The sequence below is a fragment of the Ictalurus punctatus genome, chromosome 22 (assembly GCF_001660625.3).
Source record: "Ictalurus punctatus breed USDA103 chromosome 22, Coco_2.0, whole genome shotgun sequence".
NCBI lineage: Eukaryota > Metazoa > Chordata > Actinopteri > Siluriformes > Ictaluridae > Ictalurus > Ictalurus punctatus.
Genome location: NC_030437.2, coordinates 12,306,826 through 12,328,989, shown reverse-complemented (window position 1 = coordinate 12,328,989; position 22,164 = coordinate 12,306,826). Strand labels below are relative to the sequence as shown.

Here is a 22,164-nt window from a genome sequence, read left to right as displayed (position 1 = left end):
TATGTTGAAGTTCAGTAAAGTCACAGTTAATTTGATGAAAATTTAATGTAGGGAGCTACACTTCTGTGGTATGCCAGGAAGGTCAGTCATGTTCAGAAAGTAGGATGCAGAAAATTTAAACACACTATATGGCCAAAATCTGGTGGACACCTAACAATCACAACCATGTTGAACATTTAATCGCAGATTTAGTACCCCTTTGCTGCTGTAGTAACCTCCACTCTTCTGGGAAGGCTTTCGACTAGATTTTGGAGCATGGTTCTGGGGAATTGCGTTTTTCAGCCACAAGAGCATGAGTGAGGTCAAGCACTGATGTCAGGTGAGGAGGCCTGGGGTGCAGTCAGAATTCCAGTTCACCCCAAAAGTGTTCATTGGGGTTGAAATCAGGGTTTTGTTCAGGCCACCAAAGTTCTTCCACTCAAACCTTGACAAACCATGTCTTTATGGACCATGATTTATGCACAGGGGCATCGCCATGCTGGGACAGGTGTGGGCCTCTTAATTCCAAAAAGGAAAACTGTAATGCTACATCATACAAAGATATCCTATACAACCGTGTGCTTCTAACCTCGTGGCAACAGTTTGGGAAGAACTACAAATGTTTGATCATCAAATTTCCACAATTTTCTATCCATATAGTGTAGTCATCAAATGGCCATTTTCTTCATCTGGTTTAGTATGAGAGCATATTGTGTAAACAAAAGAACCAGGGTTCGCCTGAACATCATTTTACAGACTTCAAGTAGAGTATGTTTTAGGTAAAATAATACATCTTCATTACTACACTTCAGAAACTTTCCAGTAGAAGCAGAAGTCTTTTGGGACTGGGCAGGAGTAGGATTTAAAAAAAAAAAAAAAAAAAAAGGAAAGACCACTCAAGTTCTTTCTTTCTTTAGCATTACTGTATAGCTGTTGAACACTGGAACACCCAAAGGGAGAGCGAGTGTGAGGTCAGCAGCATAGCCCATACAGATAGAGAGCTGATAGTACAGGGGTAATTTGAGCAGGCCTACAGGGCGTAGCAAGCAGCTACAACTGAAACCCGAGGACACCGGGGCCTATTGGCCTAAATACAGAAGAGCCCAGTTTTCCATAGCACATACTGTATGGCTGGTTTTAAAAAAGGTCCTCTCATGTCCACTTGAGTTTTTATCCAAAGACACGAAAAAAAAAGCATCCTTCCAGAAATGCTATAAATGTATAATTACATAGGCATTAAAAAAAAAAAAAAAAAAAAAAAAAAAAGGGTGGCATGTTTTCTTAATGCCGTGAAAAGTCATGAGCTTGACTTCTTGTAAAACAATGATAAGTGAGTGCATAAGGCAAAGCTACTTTGTCTGAAGCAAAGATTTTTTTTCTCTTTTGCTTACATAAGTAAACTCTTATTATTACACAAGTTAATACTTCATAGTATTACATAAGTTATGTGACTGACTGCAAGTGACCAAGCACAGCATTAGAACCTTCTACTGAACTCTTTCTTAAGAATCTTTTCTTTCAGGCCTGCCTGTTCCTGCCCAAAACCTGAGCCTTGAAATACACCAACTCGATTTACACCCAGCTACATTCCATTCCCTGGTGAACCTAAGCACAGGTTTCTAGTGGGTTTATTCTTCCTTTGACTTTCTTCTCTACTCCATTCAAATCTTCAGTAAGTGGCAAGAATCATGGTAGAAAACACTTCAAGTTTAAAGCTTAACAAGCAATTGGATTCCTTGCATGGCTGCAGTTTCTGACTCACCCCCTCATGTTCTCAGCATGCTCCATCATAAAGAGCTATCAAAACATTCAATTACGGCAGGCCTCGTCAAGCAAGGCGCTCCTCACGCTTCCCAGGGGCAATCTATTCAGAGCCGAGCTGAAAAGCAGGGCAGTTGAAGGGGTTCTTTGCAGTGGCTCTGGTGGCACACTACCAAATCCATAATGCTTAGTTTAAGGTCAAGCTGCATGGGAATTTTGGGCATCTAAAAGAAGACACCAGATTCTTCATGAAATTGTATGTTTTCTGAGCTCAAAGATGATAGATATGGTGCATATTAGGATATTTTGTCTCTTATTTTATTTGATTAATCGTTTGCAAGTAGTTACAAAGAAAACATTGATTCAGGCACACAATGCATTCCCTACAGTGCCCTCCACTAATATTGGCACCCTTGGTAAATATGAGCAAAGAAGGCTGTGATAATTTGTCTTTATTGTTTAAACCTTTGAGTTTATTTAAAATAAAAAATAAAAATCAACTAGTGCAACAACTATTGGCACCCCTATGAATTCATATGAGAAAAACATATTTGAAGTATATTCCTACTGATATTTTTAAAAAAAAAGGTGTACAAATATGAGGTAACACAAGCCAAATTCCCTTAGTCTTCATAACAGCGGGTAAGACCAAGGAATATAGCTGTGATGTGCAGCAAAAGGTTGTTGAGCTTCACAAAATGGGAAGTGGCTATAAGAAAATAGCACAAGCATTGACAATGCCCATTTCCACAATCAGGGTAATAATTAAGTAGTTCCAGTCAACTGGAAATGTTACAAATCAACCTGGAATTGGAAGTGTGTTTATATTGTCTCAATGCACTGTGAAGAGGATAATTCGAGTGGCCAAAAAATCTCCAAGGATCACAGCTGGAGAATTGCAGAAGTTAGTTGTGTCTTGGGGTCAGAAAGTCTCCAAAACTACAATCCGAAGCCACCTATATCACCACAAGTTGTTTGGAAGGATTGTTTGAAGCCTCTACTCTCATCCAAAAACAAACTCAAGCATCTTCAGTTTGCCAGACACTACTGGAATTTCAAATGGGATCGGGTTCTATGGTCAGACGAAACCAAAAGAGAGCTTTTTGGCAATAAACACCAGAGGTGGTTTTGGCACACATATGGAAAAGTACCTCATGACCACGGTTAACTATGGTGGTGGCTCTTTAATGTTTTGGGGCTGTTTTTCTGCCAGAAGACCTGGACATTTTATTAGGATGCACAGCATCATGACCTCTGTTAAATATGAACAGATATTAAATAAAAACCTGACTGCCTCTGCCAGAGAGCTTAAAATGGGCCATGGTTGGATCTTCCAGCAGGACAATGGTCCAAAACATACATCAACACAAAAATGGTTTACTGACCACAAAATCAAGGTCCTCAAATGGCCATCCCAGTCACCTGACTTGAAAAACCATAGAAAACCTGTGGGCTGAACTGAAGAGGAGAGGCCACCAGCGTAAACCTCAATTTTAAGGATTTGGACAGATTCTGTATGGAGGAATGGTCTCAGATCACTTGCCATGTATTCTCCAACCTAATCAGGTATTATAGGAGAAGACTCAGCTGTTATCTTGGCAAAGGGAGGTAGCACAAAATATTAAGGTTATTAAGGTTAAATAATAGACAATTTTTCACAGCCTTCTTTGCTCATATTTACCAAGGGCACTGCATCTGTTTTTTCTTCTCTCTTTTTTCTTTTAATAATCAGTCAAACGGAACCTTTTTTTAAAAAGCAAATAAACCATCTTTATTGGACTAGCATTTAACATATAGAGCATTCTAGCATACATCTCTTCATCAAGTGATCGATTACTGGCACCCAAACAGGTAAGAATGCACTCATAACTTTAAGATAGTACACGAATTAAAACCACAAAGTAGGCATCCCATCAGGCATGCATTTTAAGTTCAGAACATTGCACTTACCCATAATTTACCAGCTTAACCCTATCTATTTAAACATGAAAGGAATGTGATTAAGCATGCAAAAACTGTGCCTGTCTTAATGTCATAAAGAACCAAAAGTCTGACCAATTTGCCATGTAGGCGTTTTTGTACACAGGGTAATCCTAGCAGCTGACATGAGGACATACTCAACTCGAATAGCATCTTCAGGTTTAAACATGTACCCCTCAATTATGTGTAAAGTAAAGACCACATGGTCTTGCATAAAGGAACTTGAGGGCACACATCCATGAATGAGCGTAAGCCCTCAAAGAATGCCAAAAACAGTAAATGTGCTTAGCATACATTAAGCCGGGTTTACACGGTTTGATTTTTAGCCCAATTTTGACACAAATTTTAGACAAAAAGCTGAGATAATGTGACATGCATAATGTGACCAGCAACTGTGACCAAAACAACCAACAATAAAGTTCTGGAAGGGTCTGAAAGTGTATTCAATTCTGTGTCTGCTGCTATGGTAGTCCAAAAACCACCAACATGAGGACAGCAAAGGATTATGCAAAATGCATAGGCATTTACAAATATGGTAGGCTAATACACCAAAAAGATGTTTGTTAATGTAAGCGCATCTTCTGCACTAACCCAAATCACAATAAGTGATGACATAAGCAACCCTTAGTACATTTCATTAATCACAGGTCTATCGTTTGAGGATCATTATATAATCTGGCATGGAGAACACTGCCTGAGGGATCAGGGTTAAAGTGTCATATTCAGAACTGTTGTATATTCACTCACTGAACACTTTATTATTAGGAACACTATACTTGTACTGGGTAGGACCTCCCTTTGCTCTCAAAACAATTTGTGGCATGGATTCCCGCAATTCTTCATGGCATGCATTGCAGATGATGTTGGAACATTCATTTGAGATTATGGTCCATGTTGATATGATTGTACTGAATGTTTTTTCCTTTACTACACCATTCTGAGAAAACTCTAGAGACTGTTGTGCTTGAAAATTCCAGGAGAACAGCAGTTATAAAGATACTCAAACCAGCCCTGCCAGCACCAACAATCATGCCATGGTCAAAATCACAGAGATCACTTTTTCCCCCCTCACTCCGATGGTCAATGTGAACATTATCTGAAGCTGCTGGCCCATATAGACATAATTTTATGCACTGCTGGCAAAGAATTGTAGATAACTGCATGAATTAGTAGGTACAAAAAGTGTTCCTAAGAAAGTGCTCTGTGAATGTAAACATAGATAGAGAGAGGTATTATTTAATAAAGACATTTGACCGTGACTATGAAAGGGAATCATAACACTATATAAAGTTTATCTATAATGTATCGGTGTCCAACAGGAAGTTCATTTATATGTACAGAATAATCCGAAAACTGAAACAAACAATTGGCGCAACACGTTTACATGCACTTCAGCAAAATAATAAACTACAGGTCTACATGAGTCAATCAATCAGATTACTTTTATTAGCTATGCAAGTAATTTGTAAGCAGTTAAACTATTTTATCTGCTAACTGGCAGAGTTTTTTCTGATCAATGCTACACCTAGCTGCTGTTTATTAGATCTTCCTCTTATCATTACCATTTCTATTGTAATCCAAAGACGGTTGTTTGTACTTATTGTGCTTATACACAGATGCAGAAAAAAAAACAGTATACGTGCAATGAATAACTTATCTATTTATCTAAATCGAAGTGTTTCAGATTTCTTGAAATAGAATTGTCTTAATCCTAATTAACTTGTTTTTATACTTCCTGAATAATCTGATAACTGTTCACATCAGATCATGACAGCATTGTGTCTTTTTTCTTGTATTAGTAGTGAATATTTTGACACTATACTTGATAAAAGCATAGTAGTTTAAATTCTAGTAACACTACCCTTCACATGAATATGCATGTAATCAAATCTCGAATAAGCAACTGGGTCCTATGAACACGTTTTAACAGGGTCTAAATTACAGTTGGGGTAAAATATTTAGCCCTCGCAAAGTCCCTACTCGAGAGGTGGTACTTTTTCAAAAAACAGGAACTTAGAGGGGTGGGACTTGAGCGCTGAACATGCTGACTGATTGCATTATATAAATGGTGCATCAACCACCATCTTTAAACGTCTGTTGCGGTGCGTACAGTAACAGTTGTTTATTGCGATTCAAATCAACACAATGGAGTTACTTAAAAAATACGAGTGGTGGAACGACGATGAGGCTCAGGCCTCAAGTATTTATGCCGAGGACGAAATACAGCAGGAACTGGAAACGGCGAGCCGCAAAAAAAAAAAAAAAGTACATTTAAAAATATCAGGTGGGTTAAGCGAGCTGGGAATTGTTCACACAGGAACACAGTGCAGAGAGAAGCTTGTGCGAACCCGGGCTGTGGCAGTGAGCGCGCCTAACCACTACACCACCAGTTTGGTTGCAGGAACTCTTGTTACTGTTCAAAAGTTTCCAATCAGAGCCTGCTACGTGTTTTCATGAGCTAAGCAAACTTTTTACATTATTACATCATTAAAATCAGCTTACTTTGTGTCAATAATCAGTTTGATTGTAGCATACTTTGAGGCTTCAGATCCACGCCAAGGGCTTGTTGTGTGCAGTCATATGTCACCAGACTAATCTGCCTAATCTTCACGGTACTTTAGACCGCGATGGAAACATTTGGAGGAACCAAATGGTCCCTTGAAAAAAATTCCTGGGATTAATTATTACAAGTAACACAGCAGCCCAGGTGGTAGAGCGGGTTGTGCACTAATCATAGGGTCGGCAGTTCGATCCCCGGCCCACATGACTCCACATGCTGAAGTGTCCTTGGGCAAGACACTGAACCCCAAGTTGCTCCCGATGGCAAGTTCTGTGCTACCATTGTGTGCGAATGAGACACATTGTAAAATGCTTTGGAAAAAAGCGCTATACAAGTGCAAACCATTTACCATTTGTAATTTCGGTGGAAAAGCGGCTTTTGACAGTTCTGACGGTTCTCAGAAACCTCAAGGGGACATGACAATTAGACAAAAGCCCGTCTCATCATTTCAAAACACATCCCTGGCAGAAACTTCACCCATGACACTCTCCAGCTCAGACTTGACATCAAAGCTAATCAAGAACCAGTGAGATTCTGTCTCCTTGACAAAAGACCCTTCACTCAAGCCTATCTGGCCACTATGACCACAGCAAGGGGCTTCTGATGCGACATTGGTCATTCACTTTTACGTCGTCTGGTCCGTTTGGCCACCTTGTTGATGGCTATTGTGATTACCAATTCATAAAAGTCCCTTTTCCAAAAACTGGAACAGAGCCAACTTTTGCAGACTTTGGCCTCAAGACAGTCTTTATTCCACAATGTAACCATGATCCTGGGCGGACGGTGAAACTTGTTATTACTGAGAATATCCACTTTGCTCGTTCCTATTTCAAGAACAAGAGAAAACACTGCAATGCACACATAACCAAACCCTGTATAACAGAAAAGAGTGATCTCAATCACTCTAAAGAGCCATGTCCTTTAAATTTCATTTAAAAACATTTCATGCCAACATTATACAAACACCCTAAAGAGAATTCATTGGGAATTTTGAGAGCTCTGTAATTCAATACCCTTGTGAAAAAATATGTAAGCAAATTACGGAAAAAAAATAACAGGATTTCCCCCACCAAAATAAACACCTTACTTTGAAAATAAGAGACTGCTTTACACAATATAAGCACCAAACAAGGATTTCAAAAATCAACCTCTGGCAGAATTCTGGGTAATCTTGTAAATCTAGCACGCTCTGAATGAACAGGATGCCAACCCTTTGATAAGTGGCTTAGCTGTGGGGATTCAAAATGAACTAAAATTAACTAGTTCAGTGCAAAAGCTTTTTCTACTATCAAATGATTAAGAATAACAGATACATAACTATATTGTTTTTAATGATTTTAAACATAATTCAATGGGCTTTTTTTTCTTCTTTTTTTTTTTTAACAACTGTTCATGGATTCAGTACCAAGACAAAACAAATCCTGCATTTGAGTCACATTTGTCATCACCGTTTGTTAGGTTATATTTGTGTCACCCTCGTTTATTTCTTAATTTATTAATATTACATTCGCCAAGAAACAAAATTTAAATGACTCCTTATTAAATAATAAATTATGTTCTTATAATATTTATCCTATATAACATTTATTCAGAAGTAAATCCAAGACCTCCACAAAAATAACTCCTCCTTTTCTCAATTTAATATCATACACTAAGACTTCAGTAGATATTCCATTTATTTAGCTTATTCAGTGTAAAATTTCCTCAAGTAATCAAGATCCTTGTAGTGATTGCCATGATTAAACTAAAATTCAGCAATAAATAAAAAACAAAAAGATCTGGCTTCACCAATGCTTTATGAGTCTAATTGCTTTTCCATTACTGATTATTTGTGTACTCAGACATGAGTACACTGAGTGAGTCACAATGCAGGTAACAGACACCAGCAAGAGCTCAGAGGGTTTGTTTACTTCTTTTATACAAGAAGTACATTTGCAGTCATGCTCATACAACTGATTAGGTTCAAATATTCACACAGTATTAATCCCTGACCACTTTGGGATATCACTTCAATTCTAATAGTCCAGAAAATAGAAAACAATGGGGGTGGGGGAATCATAACAACAACTAAACTCTTTGAAATGAACACAAGACAGGTGCTGGTACTCCCACACTAAACATACTAAAAACCCATTAAAGTAGACTTGCACTGACAACAACAACGCAAACTGTTATAACTAAGTAGCAAAGTGGAAGTAATTTCACATGGGTAAACATGGAGCAGTTTTACAGCCTGCCAGGCAGCCAGAGGTGACATTTCCCTTGTCCACACACTTGATCTTTGATCTCCATCTGCAGAGGCTTCTCAGTGAGGTGATAACTAAGGGTACGTTTACACGACAATGATGTAGTAAAAACAGGAGTTTTTCCTTTACGTTTTTGAAAGGTTTCACGTACAGACAACAACATTGTCGAAACGATCCCCGTTCACACAGGTCTGCGAAAACGACTAAAAACACTGTATTGTGCATGCCAGGCCAGTAGTTGGTGAGGTCATATAAATCTAAACAGTGCATCAAGTACTAAAAATTGACCACCATTGTACCAAAATGGAACAAAATTGGCAAATACAAACGAAATAGTGAGACACTGGCAGTCAGCCTGCTTTCTATATTTTATTAGCAACAAAGGAATACAGATATAATACAAAACAAACAATTACAAAGATAATGAGATTTTGAGTACCCTTCGTTGGCGGACACGTGGGTTAATAATTTGGCGTATGTAACAAATGCGTCTTCGCTGGTCGTAGTGGTGATGCAGTAAATCTACACTTGGCTGGAGAAGGTTCAATAAACTCAAAATCTTCAACAGCACAATAACGGTCCTGTACTCCGCCATTGTCTCGCACGTTGTTTTGAAGTGCTTGCACACATGCCTATAGACTGAACACGTAATATACGTGCCCATGATGTTATCGTTTTCACAAATTCTCATTTTTGTACGCTTACACGGAGACGATAACGGTGTTGTTTTCAAAAACTTGCACTTTAAAACCCATTTTCAAATGTTTGCGTTGTCAGGCCCCAAAATGCCATCGTTGTGTAAACGAACAGCCAAACTGCATAAAAAGTTTCCCATTTTTAGTTGAAAACGTTGTCGTGTAAACAGCCCCTTAGACGTACTCCAGCCACATGGTCACTGGGCCCTACCCAGTGTATGGATGTGTATGCAAATGGCATCAGTTTAACCAAGTTTTCTAATATTTTAGCTTTTTCAGTACATCTCTGACACTTGATGTGGGTCATGTGCAAGTTACATGGTTAAAAGATACTCAACAACAGGTTTCAAAGCCTCAATTATACAACTCAAACCAGCACCCTGAAGCAATTAAATGTTTACACAGAATTACTAGCACCAAACACAAACCCCCCCATGTCTCCAGTACATTTATCCCTCTAATAAAAGCACAGCCATGCAGTGACTGGCACCATCAAGCACTACTGTGCTCCTTCTGTTCTTTAAATAAATAAATAAATAAAACAAGAAAATATTTCGGCATCCAGACATAAAAGCTGGAAGAGGTTTTTTTTTCGTTCTTTAACACAGTTTTTCATTATGTCCTTGAAGAAAGCTCGATTTTACAACTTTTATACTGAAACCATTGTTTTTATCTTCAAAAAACAATACCGATTCCCTCTTTACGAGCCAATTTTCATCTCTAATCTTCCAACATTACAGGATATGGCTTGCCCTGATTTGGACTTGTTCCCACATTTCCACCAGAGAAATTGGCAAAGAAAGGGTCCAAAAATTGTCTTCTGATGAAACGCTAAGGGGAGTGCGGTCCCACGCTTCAGATGTGCACAACAAGTGGCTTCATTTTCTCTGGTGATAACATGTGAAAGTCGATGACAATTCCTTTCACCATCACATAATGATGTTTTTGTTTAGGGCAGGTCTGTCTCTCTCTCTCTCTCTCTCTCTCTCTCTCTCTCTCTCTCTCTCTCTCTCACTCACCCACACACACACACACACACACAGAAAGAGAGAGTTTAATGGCTACGTTCCTCTGTCTCAGAGCTGGAAAAATTAGCATGTCCAAACTGTACACCAAAGTCAACAGACAAACACCTTCACAAAAACGAGTCTAATTTCAGGATTCCATTAATTGAATATGAAGGAACAGACAAAAGACATGTATTTGAGAACTATTTTAGAAACCACTATGATAAAGAAAAGTCATATTTTACCATTAACACATCAGGTGGTTCCGTCTGAAATCTCTTTGCGGTCATTGTTAAAGTGGAAAACTTCCTGGAAATCTAAACAGGAAGGAAAAGCACTGAAAATCACATCCTCTCCAGGGATCAGAAGACCCCAAAGGAATTCCTGTTTCACTCAGATGGCAGCCATGAATTTCTTAACCCTCTCCAGGCGCATTTATAAATGAAAATCAGGAAAACTGTATATTATACTGTATTATAGTATACAGTGTTGTATTCACCCACTTTCAGTGACTGCTTTACCATGGTCGCAGTGGATCCCGAGCCAATCCCGGGAATACTGGGTGTTCACTTCTAGGAGCAATTTACCGTATACAATCCATCCACTGATATGTTTTTGTGAGGTCAGAGGAAACCACACAACCCAGAGGAACCCCATGCAGACACGGCACCAACGTGTGAAACTCTGCACAGACAGCAACCTGAGCTCGACGTGGTCCTTAGTATTGTGTTATTATGATTTATCAATATACATTAATATATAATGTTAGCTTTTATAGATTACAATTTAATTATTGAATCTAAATAGCTGTTACAACTAAGCGTTATCATATTTTGGTCTACAAAAAAAGTAGCAAAGAAGAACAGTATTGAAAGCTGAATACTTACAAATTATAAGTTAACAAAACTGACTTCTTAAAAAAAAATCTTGATTGCACATTAGCATTCAGTATTAAGTTGTCATTAAAAGGCTTTTTTTTTTTTAAAGTGGGAAAAGTCTTCATTTATGGTTCTCAGCTCTACAGTACACTCTCAGGAAAAACAGCACTGAACTATACTTTTCCTTGTCACTGGTACTCTCAAGGGTTCATCTTTTGTACCTTTATGTAGCCTTCACCTAGAAATACTGATATAGTGTAATATTTTACGGTGCATACATAAATGGGCCGTTAGAGTTTTAGAGTAAAGCTTTATATAATACATACACATATCTAGGGAAAACATACATAATTAAAGCTAGAGCTTTGTTCCCCCTTTTTTTCCTGAGTATATTAGCACATTAAACCTGAACACAACTGTTTTATTCAGTAATGTATGCAAGTTTATAGCAGTTAAGACTACTGAAAACAGCATACAACGCAGTTTGTATTTTCATTTAAAACACAGTATAATGAATATACAATGAAAGTGTGTATTATTATTATTTTAAATAGGGTCAAATTGTGGTATTGTGAAAACCCTAGTAGACCTTTAACATGGAGGAATGCTGAAAGGTTCTCCAAGGGCAACTTAGTAACCGAGCAGTAAATAGAAAACCTAGTATTTTACAATTTCCCAACAAAACTCAGTCATGTGTGTATTCTAAACACTTCCATGCATTTTTCTGGGACATATTCCTATATCAAAGGAACAGTGAAGAAAGCACGTGTCTTATTAGGTTATTCTTAAACACGAGGTCACACACTGACTGTATTCCACAGACGTTACTGCTTTCACCGACATAATCCAACAGAAACAACCAAACCAACATGTAAGCATGTTAAGCTTATAATGGCCGATATGCCAACAGGTGTGTGTGTGTGTGAGAGAGAGAGAGAACAGGGACAGAGAAAAGCACGCCATAATTAGACGAACACAAGCACGCTATCAAATAACCACTCCAAGTCCCAGGAATTGTTTTTCGCAAAGGTTTGTTTGTTAGCTAGACTCGGAATTTTTATTGCAAACAATTTCTTAAACAATTTTGTTTAGAAAGACAAGATTGATATGCACAGTAAATTAACGCTACATATTGCACATACGCTTATGTAAAGACTATCAATGTTGCACAACTTGTCGTTTAAAGTCGATATGCATGAACTTACCTTCGACTTCTCCAAGCGCGCGTGCTGTGTTTTGCAGGATTGGCATGAAGTTGCGAGGTCAGACTCCCACAGGTATTTGGCACTGGTACACTTTATAAAAGCAGGTAAACGTTTCAATTTGATCAATCTACTTTCCCATTAAAACACACGCATGAGAAGAAGTCTACATCTCTGTTCTACTTAGCTCTACCAGTTTTGCATTCACGCGCAGTTCGCCTGTCCACCGAAATAGCTCATCAGTGCGCATGCGCGCAACGCGGCATTGTTAGGTCTGGTGCAATAATGAACATGGCGTGACGCGCGCGAGCTCAGGTGCTCGGATTACTCCTACATCGAGAAGCATATCGTTTTCTCTCATGAACCACTCGCTGCATTATCAACCTGTCTATAAAAGAATTAGAATTATTGTAGAATTAACATGTTTTTACTTTTAGTTTGACCTAAATTGCAGGTTTGTACAGATCGGGCAGACACGTGGATGTGCATTTATATGTTAGCAATAGTCTGAACCCTGCTGCTGTCCACATCCAGATAAATAGGTTATTATAATGGCATTGGAAATGACCTTTAAGCAAAAGTCAGAGACTGCAAATGAACTGAAACTGGATTATATCCCTGTGCCTAGATAATTATTTTGGGATTTGTCTAATTGAATTTTTTTTCCCAATTAGTTTTTCAAATATGTACCAATGTTTACCAAGTGTGCATTTCTTTAAAAGAGAAACCTGTTGGACTATCTTACCTTAATTATGCTTAAAGTAACATATTTATTCTTCTTTACTTCTTCATATATACTTGTACTAATGTGCCCTTGAAGAAGCTGTGTGGGCATTATATTTGATTAGTTTTTAATGTTTTTATGAGAATATTTTTTAAGAATCATGGACATTTTTTTCAGAATTATTTGATTATATATACCTAAAAAAAATCTATTTAGAAAATAAACATTTAAAAAATAAAACAAAGGAATTGTCCTTGATATTGTCCTTTAACCACAACTCTCGGGTGTACAAGACACAAGACATGTAGCTCTACATCAAGGCAAACATTAACTTTGTTCCAGTCTGTCTCGCTCTAACACTGTCCTAATAGCTTACCTAATTGCTTACAAAAATAGACTGTATTTTTCTGAAATTTTCCAGCAGTAATGGAATAGTCCATATACTCAGTCTGTCTCGCTCTAACACTGTCCTAATAGCTTACCTAATTGCTTACAAAAATAGACTGTATTTTTCTGAAATTTTCCAGCAGTAATGGAATAGTCCATATACTCGGACCATTTTCTCTTACTAGCAATGCTGTTTATTGTGTTAGAGTAACATTTTCATGGTCAGTTTTGTTCCAACCTGTTACTGGCTGCAAGGGGTTAAAGGTTAGGAACCACTGAATTTGATTAAAAGTTATAGCATCCTAAAGAAAAGATAGTTTACTACTATAGTGTGAGTGAACATTCTGCAGAAGCACAGCGTGTTGTCTTACAGCTTACTACAGTGAGGCATGACCTACACTACACTGATTTACCGATTGCATTTTATATACTTTTTGTTGTTTGCCATACACATTATGTCCTTTTCAACTACTGTCTAATAACATAGTACAATTATAATACTTCTTTAATACAGCTATGACTGTGTGCCTGCTTTCCCATAAGGGATTAATGAGGCTTACCTTAAGAGCGGTGAACCTCAAGGTGAAACATTATAATCCTTAAAGAGAAGAGATTCTGTGTTGTACCCTGAGCACGGTGTTACAATGCATTATTTGTGTGTCCAGTACTACTTGTTTGTGATGATGACTTTTAATGAGATTATGAAGGACAAAGCAGGGCAAAACAGTTGTCATATTTCATATTATTCATATTTGATGTTATGTTCATATGATGTAACTATGCAAGCTGAAATTCTCCAAATATGTTTGATCTGAAGCTTTTTCACCAAATGTTTCCCATTACAGGTTTGAATGCAAAGAAGTTTTGCTTAAGGCTGACATCTAGTGTCTGAATAAGGTTAACAAAAAATCAGTCTACAGTGACTTGTACCATAATAACAATAAAGTAACAATCAAGACCACAAAAGCATGCAGCTAAATAACACTGCACACTTCATAGTGTACAACCATGATTAGAATGATGCATAATTAGTTACAGTGACATTTTAATTTGCTTAAATGCATATAAAATTTTTATTTCCTTGAATGCACTTTAAATAAAAGAAGCTGTGATAACTGTGACTGTAATTCTTGTATTCTTCTTCTTCTTCTTCTTCTTCTTCTTCTTCTTATTATTATTATTATTATTATTATTAGTAGTAGTAGTAGTAGTAGTAGTAGTAGTAGTAGTAGTAGTAGTAGTATTTAGAAATGGCACCAAATCTGATACCTAAGACCAGTATGCGGCTGATACCAACAACAAAAAAGTCAGATCACAGAGAGAAAAAAGAACAAATTCAATCCAATCCGGTAACAAATAAAACTAACATTTTTGTTGGGATTTATTTTATTATATTTGATACTTTATTATATGTCTATATTTATAATGTAAGTGAATGTGTGTTTGAGTTAAACTGAATGAAAGCTGCTGTTTTGAATAAGTCGTGTTTTCAGCTGTGTATTTTTGCCTTGTATTTATTACAGGAAGTGCTTCAGTTGGAAAAAGAAGAAGTTTTTTTTTTTTTTAATGATATTGGTATGCTCAAGGTTCCAGTATCAGGAAAGAAAAGTGGTATCATGTAATCTCTTAATAATAATAATAATAATAATAATAATAATAATAATAATAATAATATAAATGATGTTCAATGCATTTACTTCACTGTAAAATCCCTAGTGTTGAATTAACACCCAGAATGTTCATGTATATCCAATGGACTTACATAAACACTGTAGGGGGTAAATTCAACATTGGGTGTTAAATCAACATTGGGGATATTGCTGTGTTATGTGTTTAATAAACTGTCGTAGGGAATTAATACATTTCCTACCTTATAGGACTATTTAAAAAACAAACAAACATCTGTTGATGTTTATGTTTGAGTGAGAGACTGGGTGCAGTTGAGTGTCTCATGCTCTACTTTAATACCTTTATGGCAGGGGTTCCCAAACTTTTCCAGGGCAAGGCCCCCCCAAATGGCATTAACATTTGACCGAGGCCCCCCTTTTGCAAGATGTCTTTAAAACACATTAAAATACAGACTTTTGAATATATCCCCCTTTATTATTAGTAATAATTACATCTTGCATCATTACAGTAGATTAGGAATTGATTGTGTGTGCGTGGTTGTCTGAGAGTGAGAAAGAGAAAATCATGTATTTATTTATTTTTCACACCAAATTGTTGAGGCCCCCCGGCCGCAGCCACCACTTTGAAAAACACTGCTTTAGGGGATATAAAAGAGTCATTAATCAAGATAATGTCCTTTTCATAACTTTTTATTATTATAATTATTTAGTCTCAAGTATTTAGGCTGAATTTTAACATATCGAATACATGACACTGACAATGACAAAGCAAACTTCAAATCAGTTCTCCAGTTTCGTGCATGAAGGCATCTTTTATTCCTGACAAAAACGAAGCAATCACCGGCGTAACCACGCCCCCTGCACATATTTGGCGTTTCTACGCTTTTGATTGGCTAAATTCAGCCACACGCCCTTTTCCTGCTTAGTTCCGTGTTGTGAATGTAGTTGAATAAGTACAGTTCTCTTATTTACTTTTCTCAGACCTCGTTGGTGTCTTTCTCCCCCTCATTCAACATGTCGGACCGCGGCTCTTTCGATACCAATGCGATCACTCTGACCAGATTTCTGTTAGAGGAGGGAAGAAAAGTGAAAGCCACAGGGGAACTGACGACCCTCCTGAACGCCATGTGTACGGCTGTTAAAGCAATCTCGAGTGCAGTGAGGAAAGCAGGCATCGCTCACATGTAAGTTTATGTTCATCGATCATCTGCTTCTCAATCAAGCAATCTCATGCAGCTTTTCAGTATTATACTGAAAAAGTTTGATTTTGCCACTGCAGGTTGTGTTTGGGAAGAAATCATCCACCTCTGTATGAATTGCTTTACCTTCCCTGTTGAAAAACCCAGTTTGGTCTGACCAGATCCTCCTACTTGAGTAAACTGAGCAAGAATTATTTGAGATTTCTAATTGCATCATTTTGTGTTATTTTCTTAGAAATTACTTGCCTACGATGTTGCCTTTAGTGATCAGTAATCAATTGTTTCCATTTACCTGCATTTACCAGTGGCAAAGTTTGTCTACCAGTTTGACCAGCTCGGTCTGTGTTTTGGTAGTACTGGTAACTATATCACACCAAACTGGATTTTTCAGCAGGATTATGCTACCTTCCCATTAGCTGAAGTAAACAAGATTTGCACCATGCTTGCACAGACTGAATATTTATAGTCTAGAGGTGAGCTGGTATTTACTATATCTGTGCAATCTATAATCATGCTGTTATATACACATACATACAGAGATACACTGATTCCATTTAAAATACACCACAGGTTCCATACCTTGGTCCTTGAGTACCTCCTGTCCTGCATATTTAATGTTATTCCTGCTCCCAGCACACCTGATCCAATTAAATCAGCTAATTAACAGCAGTTCCTGAAGTGTGTGTGTGTGTGAGTGTGTCTGAGAGAGACAGTCAGTCAGTCAGTCAGTCAGTGAGAGCAGGGGAACAATATGTGCAGGACAAGTGGTACTCCGGGACCAGGGTTAGGTACCTGTGTGATACCTGCTACTGATCTAATATGGTCACCCTTTTCTTGTCTGTCACGTCTTTCTGCTTTTTCATCTCGGAGTTATTTTCATCTACATTTTACCAAATAGTCTCACCTGTATAATCCAGAGTGTTTCAAAACGTCTGCCTCGATTACTCCACCTACACCTAATGCTTATCAAAACTCCTATTCACATGCTCACACGTTAGAGCCTATATTTCCAAACAGTTAATACTGTTTGCCTTTCCTCTGTATGGCTGTTGTACTACAATGATGAAAATCTCACTATCCGGTGTCACCCGTCAGAGTACAATGGGTTCTGTTCTTTAAACGTTTTATTTGTTTCAAAGCAGTGAATTAGACAGTTACAGTCAAAAGGTTAAAACACTACAGGTTTAACTATATTTCAAGTACTGTATCATACAGTCTGGGGTGATTTCCACTATAGTAGCTATGAGGATACGGTGCAGTATTTCAACATGTTAGGATTTTAAACTCTGAAGCACACAGTGTCATTTGCATGCTTGCATAAGGGGTTTCAAAAGAGCACTTGGGTTAATATCCTGTTTGTAACACATCCTGATGAAATTTGCAACAAAAACCTTACTGATGAATACGAAACATGTCTGTGTTTCGTTGTGGAGTGGAGTGGAGTGGAGTAAAACCAGTCAGGTGGGTTTTAGTCTGTGGCCACACATTCTGCAAAGGTTTCCCTAGGGGGAAAAAGTGTCATATATCTTTGCAGTGGTAAGGACATTGAATTGAGTGTAGCAATAACTTGTAAATGTAATAATACTCTTGTTTGCACCAAAGTATCAAAGGACAAAACATGTAATATTTCACAAAGTATAAGGAGTACAAGTGACTGTCATGAGAATCAGTGTGTTTCTGTCCAGAAAATCCCGATCACACCTGAATTTCACTGTTAACAAAAGATTTTCTCCATCGTCACTTTAATATAAATTTTCATAATCTATTAATTTATCAAATTAACTATGTACAGTCAAAATGGCATACATCACCTGGAAAATGAACAAAGTAAAATTTTAACGTTCAAAATACTCAAGTACTTTACAAATACTCAAATGGTGCTTAAGTAAAATCTGTACTTTGTCCATTCAGGTTGTTCAAAATGTATTTATATTAAAAACCTACTGCTCATGTTATTGCATAGGTATGGCATTGCTGGCACTACAAATGTGACAGGGGACCAGGTGAAGAAGCTGGATATCCTTTCCAATGACCTTGTCATTAATATGATCAAATCCTCCTTCACTTCCTGTGTGTTGGTCAGTGAGGAGAACGACAACGCCATTATATTGGAGCAGGAGAGCAGGGTATGAGCAGGAGAACAAGGGCAATAGATGATGACAGGCTCATTGCTCAAGCCTAAATGTTGAATTATAAACTGAAATATGTCCATGTGTTGTTTCCACAGGGTAAATATGTGGTCTGCTTCGATCCTCTGGATGGATCCTCCAACATTGACTGCCTGGTTTCCGTCGGGACCATCTTCTCTGTGTATAGAAAGGTATCATTTGAGTCCATGAAATGGGTTTGCCACTAGTTTTAGTATTACACGATACTCTACTTGAAAAGTAGTTATTGATCGTATTTGATCATTTTTGAAGTTGTATAGTGTTTATATATATATATATATATATATATATAATATATATATATATATATATAATATATAAAATATAAAATGTATGTATATGTAATATAGTATAGTAAAATATTCCCACACACTGGTCTTTCCAAAGTGCTCAGATGACGAGCCAAGTGAGAAGGATGCCCTGCAGCCTGGCAGAAACATAGTGGCTGCTGGGTATGCGCTGTACGGCAGTGCCACCATGATAGTGCTCTCAACCGGCCAAGGTGTCAATTGCTTCATGCTGGATCCCGTGAGTAAAAAAAAAAGTTCTTGAATTTTACGCTTGATACTTAAGAGCTGTTTGTGTTTCAAGAAATTGTTGGAAAGAACTAAAAGGATCTTTACATGTGGAATGACCTTGTATGAACGTGTTTATCTCTTTCTCTTTGGTAGGCAATTGGGGAGTTCATTCTAGTAGAGCAGGATGTGAAAATCAATAAAAAGGGGAATATTTACAGTCTCAACGAGGGCTATGCGAAGTATTTTGACCCTGCTGTCACTGAGTTCCTGCAGAAGAAGAAATTCCCAGAGGTACAGCCCTGCACCTGGGCACAGAACTTTAGCAAACATATACTATACGCAGATGGTTTGCTTGCAGTGTTTGTGTGCATCCAAACAGACTCCCTAACCACTATGTATTCGTTACTACTCCACCACTTGTCCATGATTCATCTTAATCTCACATGGTCACTGCACAGATCAGCAGCTTGATTTCTACTTAATGTGCTTGCAGTTGTAGAAGCAGAAGCACAAACATGTTAGGACAGAAAATGAATGTTTTGCTCCATCTCTTATCCTTTTTTTGTTGCAAAATTAAGCAACACATCTAACCAACATCTCTTTTGAGGTGACTTCTTTCACCACCTATACTTCTGTTTTTGTTGTTTTTCTGTTGGTTCAGTTTGATGGGGTTGCCACACCTGCAATAAAAAGCAGCCCAAAACAAGACCGATACTCCAAATATGAATCTTTCAAACGTCTATACACTAGTCTAACAGCAAGACTACTATTGCAAAATACGGTGTAATATTAATTGTGATATATGTAATGCCATGCAGTACACCTGAATGAGGTGGTGTTAAACAAAATACAGTTTTCTTTGGCAGAAGTTCAAAAGTAGTCCTGTGACAAAACTGACCTGGCAATGCTGCAATGTTTTGTGGTCTGCTCAGTGACCAGCCCTTTTTAAGCCATTCTACAAGTATAACATCAACTGCATGTTTGGCAGAGGTTAATTTTTGTTTTGTTTAAAATGTACCACTAATCCTAAGCTTGTATTCAACATTTCATCAGTGTAACGTGGATAAATATCACTTCCTGAAAGTATTACTACTGATCATTTAACTTACTCCTATATGTATTACTGATCTTGGAATATTGACAGTATCCTGAAATCTGACCTGAATCACACATGACTATATTTTGCCTTCAGGCCCAGTCTTATATTGCAAGATTTGGGCAAGAGGTTGATGCTTTTGTGTTTTCTCAAATGTGTAACTGTAATTCCAGCATTCTCTGTGTTGCTGGCTGATGTGATGATGTAGTTTGTGTATTTTTGCAGGATGGCAGTGCACCCTATGGTGCCCGCTACGTGGGCTCCATGGTAGCAGATGTTCATCGGACCATTGTTTATGGAGGCGTTTTCCTCTACCCTGCCAATGTGAAGAGTCCCAAAGGAAAGGTATAATGAATTTATTATTATGATTTTACTCTATTTTTATTGTAAGAATGTCACACCCTGTAAAGTCCACAGAGTTTTGCCTTCCAGCTGCATCAACAGGCAGTAAAATCAATGTTGGCTTTTGATACGTGATTTGGTTGTGAAATACCTTAAGCAAAGTCTAATTCTTGGTCAGCTGACTTCAGAGGCAGACAAGTCTGATTTATCTGGTAGTTTTTTATCCTTATGGAGATTGTTGAATTGTTGTAATCAAATAAATATGATCAAGTTTTACTTTCAGCTCTGAGAATCTATCAACATCTTATATCATAACTTTATGATTCTATTTCTTAATAGTATCATAAAGGTATGAAAAAAAGTTATTAAAAACTTTTTATTAAAAGAATGATAAGAATTATTTGATTGTCTGTGCTGTAGCTCCGACTCTTGTATGAGTGCAACCCCATGGCCTTCATCACTGAGCAGGCTGGAGGAATGGCCACCACAGGAAGCATGAATGTGCTGGACATCCAGCCCGAGAGCATCCATCAGAGGGTCCCGGTGGTCCTGGGATCCCCAGATGATGTTCAAGAGTACATCTCCATCTACCAAAAACATCACAAGTGACCAAATCCTAAAACTAAAAGCCTTCTAAGAGACCAAACATCAAATTCCAAACATCAAAAAATCATTCTTATGAGTTAAAGTTAAAAAAATAAAATGAACACAAAAGATTACCACATCCTCACCAAATATCACACTCATGTTCTATAAATTCCGCTTGTTGCACGAAGTTTTGAGTGGACAAAGCCAAACTAATCCAACCCGGGTAAATTAACGTTAACAGGTTTCATGCAGCTGGTTATCAACTTTCTTAGTCAACCCAGGTTTTAACCCTGAATCAAGTTTTACTCATCGTGCTTGTGTACATAAAAGCCAGACGTTTGCAGCAAATAGCCAACAGCGTTCAACATGGAAAAAAGCAGGTGGGCATACTTTTCAGTTGAAGAGCAAGATATTATTATGTGGAAGTATGAGAAATTTAAACCTACACTAACCACAAAAAGCAACATCGTTTGCTGTTGCCAAAGCTCAGGAACATTGCTGGCAGAATTTATAGGTTCACAATGAGAATAAGCTGAGTGAAAACTTATAACCCCAACCTACTTCATATAATATCACATAATATAAACGTCAATTGTTTTAATTATATATTAATAAAATAAATATCAATTTGTGAAAGTATATTAGGACAGGAAAAATGCCACCGCATGCAAATTTGTACCATCTCCAGAAAATCGATATCTTTCATAGAGATTGTCTGTCCCTAAAAGTTAGTTTCCTTCTAAGTGCTCTTTCTTATTATTTGCATGCTGAGCTCCACAGGATTCTCCACAAATTCTGAAGCCATCGCTACAAACACTAAAGGGTTAACTTTGATGCAGTCGGTTTATATCACTTCGCTCACAGCTGATTGGTCCAATCTGGATTTGCGATTTCTTACTCAGAATAAAACCTGCTCCAGAGCAGGTTAGCCATGTAGTGGAAGTTACCATGGCAATGAAAACAGATAAAACCATTCCACCTTGTTGAGACCTAAGAACCAGACTTTGCTGAACTAAACACAAACTTACCTGGGTATTCACCGAAACTGCCTTCGTGCAACAGGCCTCAGATATACAAATACTCCAAGAAGCATCATTGTCACATTTGCACTCACTGGAAAATGTTTACACAAAGATTCATTTTGTATGATATTTACAAATCTGTGATAATAATGCTGCAGCAGGTCTTGAAGGACGTGGAAGAAAT

At 37.6% G+C, this 22,164-nt stretch overlaps 2 protein-coding genes across 3 annotated transcripts in view; one reads left to right on the top strand and one right to left on the bottom strand.

The window, feature by feature from the left end:
- kank1a (KN motif and ankyrin repeat domains 1a) overlaps positions 1–12,552 on the bottom strand; it is a 49,116-nt gene extending 36,564 nt beyond the window's left edge. The window contains exon 1 of one of the 2 annotated variants that reach the window (XM_017452098.3): positions 12,312–12,552. The gene's annotated coding sequence lies outside the window, so the exon portion shown is untranslated. The remainder of the gene's footprint in view (positions 1–12,311) is intronic. The other variant, XM_047149716.2, reaches the window with a different exon arrangement.
- Positions 12,553–16,057: 3,505 nt separating this feature from the next.
- Positions 16,058–21,040, top strand: fbp1a (fructose-1,6-bisphosphatase 1a). The gene is given in 7 exon segments (NM_001200654.1): positions 16,058–16,231; positions 18,210–18,372; positions 18,474–18,566; positions 18,802–18,942; positions 19,086–19,223; positions 20,254–20,373; positions 20,791–21,040. Coding segments are annotated over 7 exon segments (1,014 nt in total). The 5' UTR covers positions 16,058–16,061; the 3' UTR covers positions 20,980–21,040.
- The last annotated feature ends 1,124 nt before the right edge of the window (positions 21,041–22,164 follow it).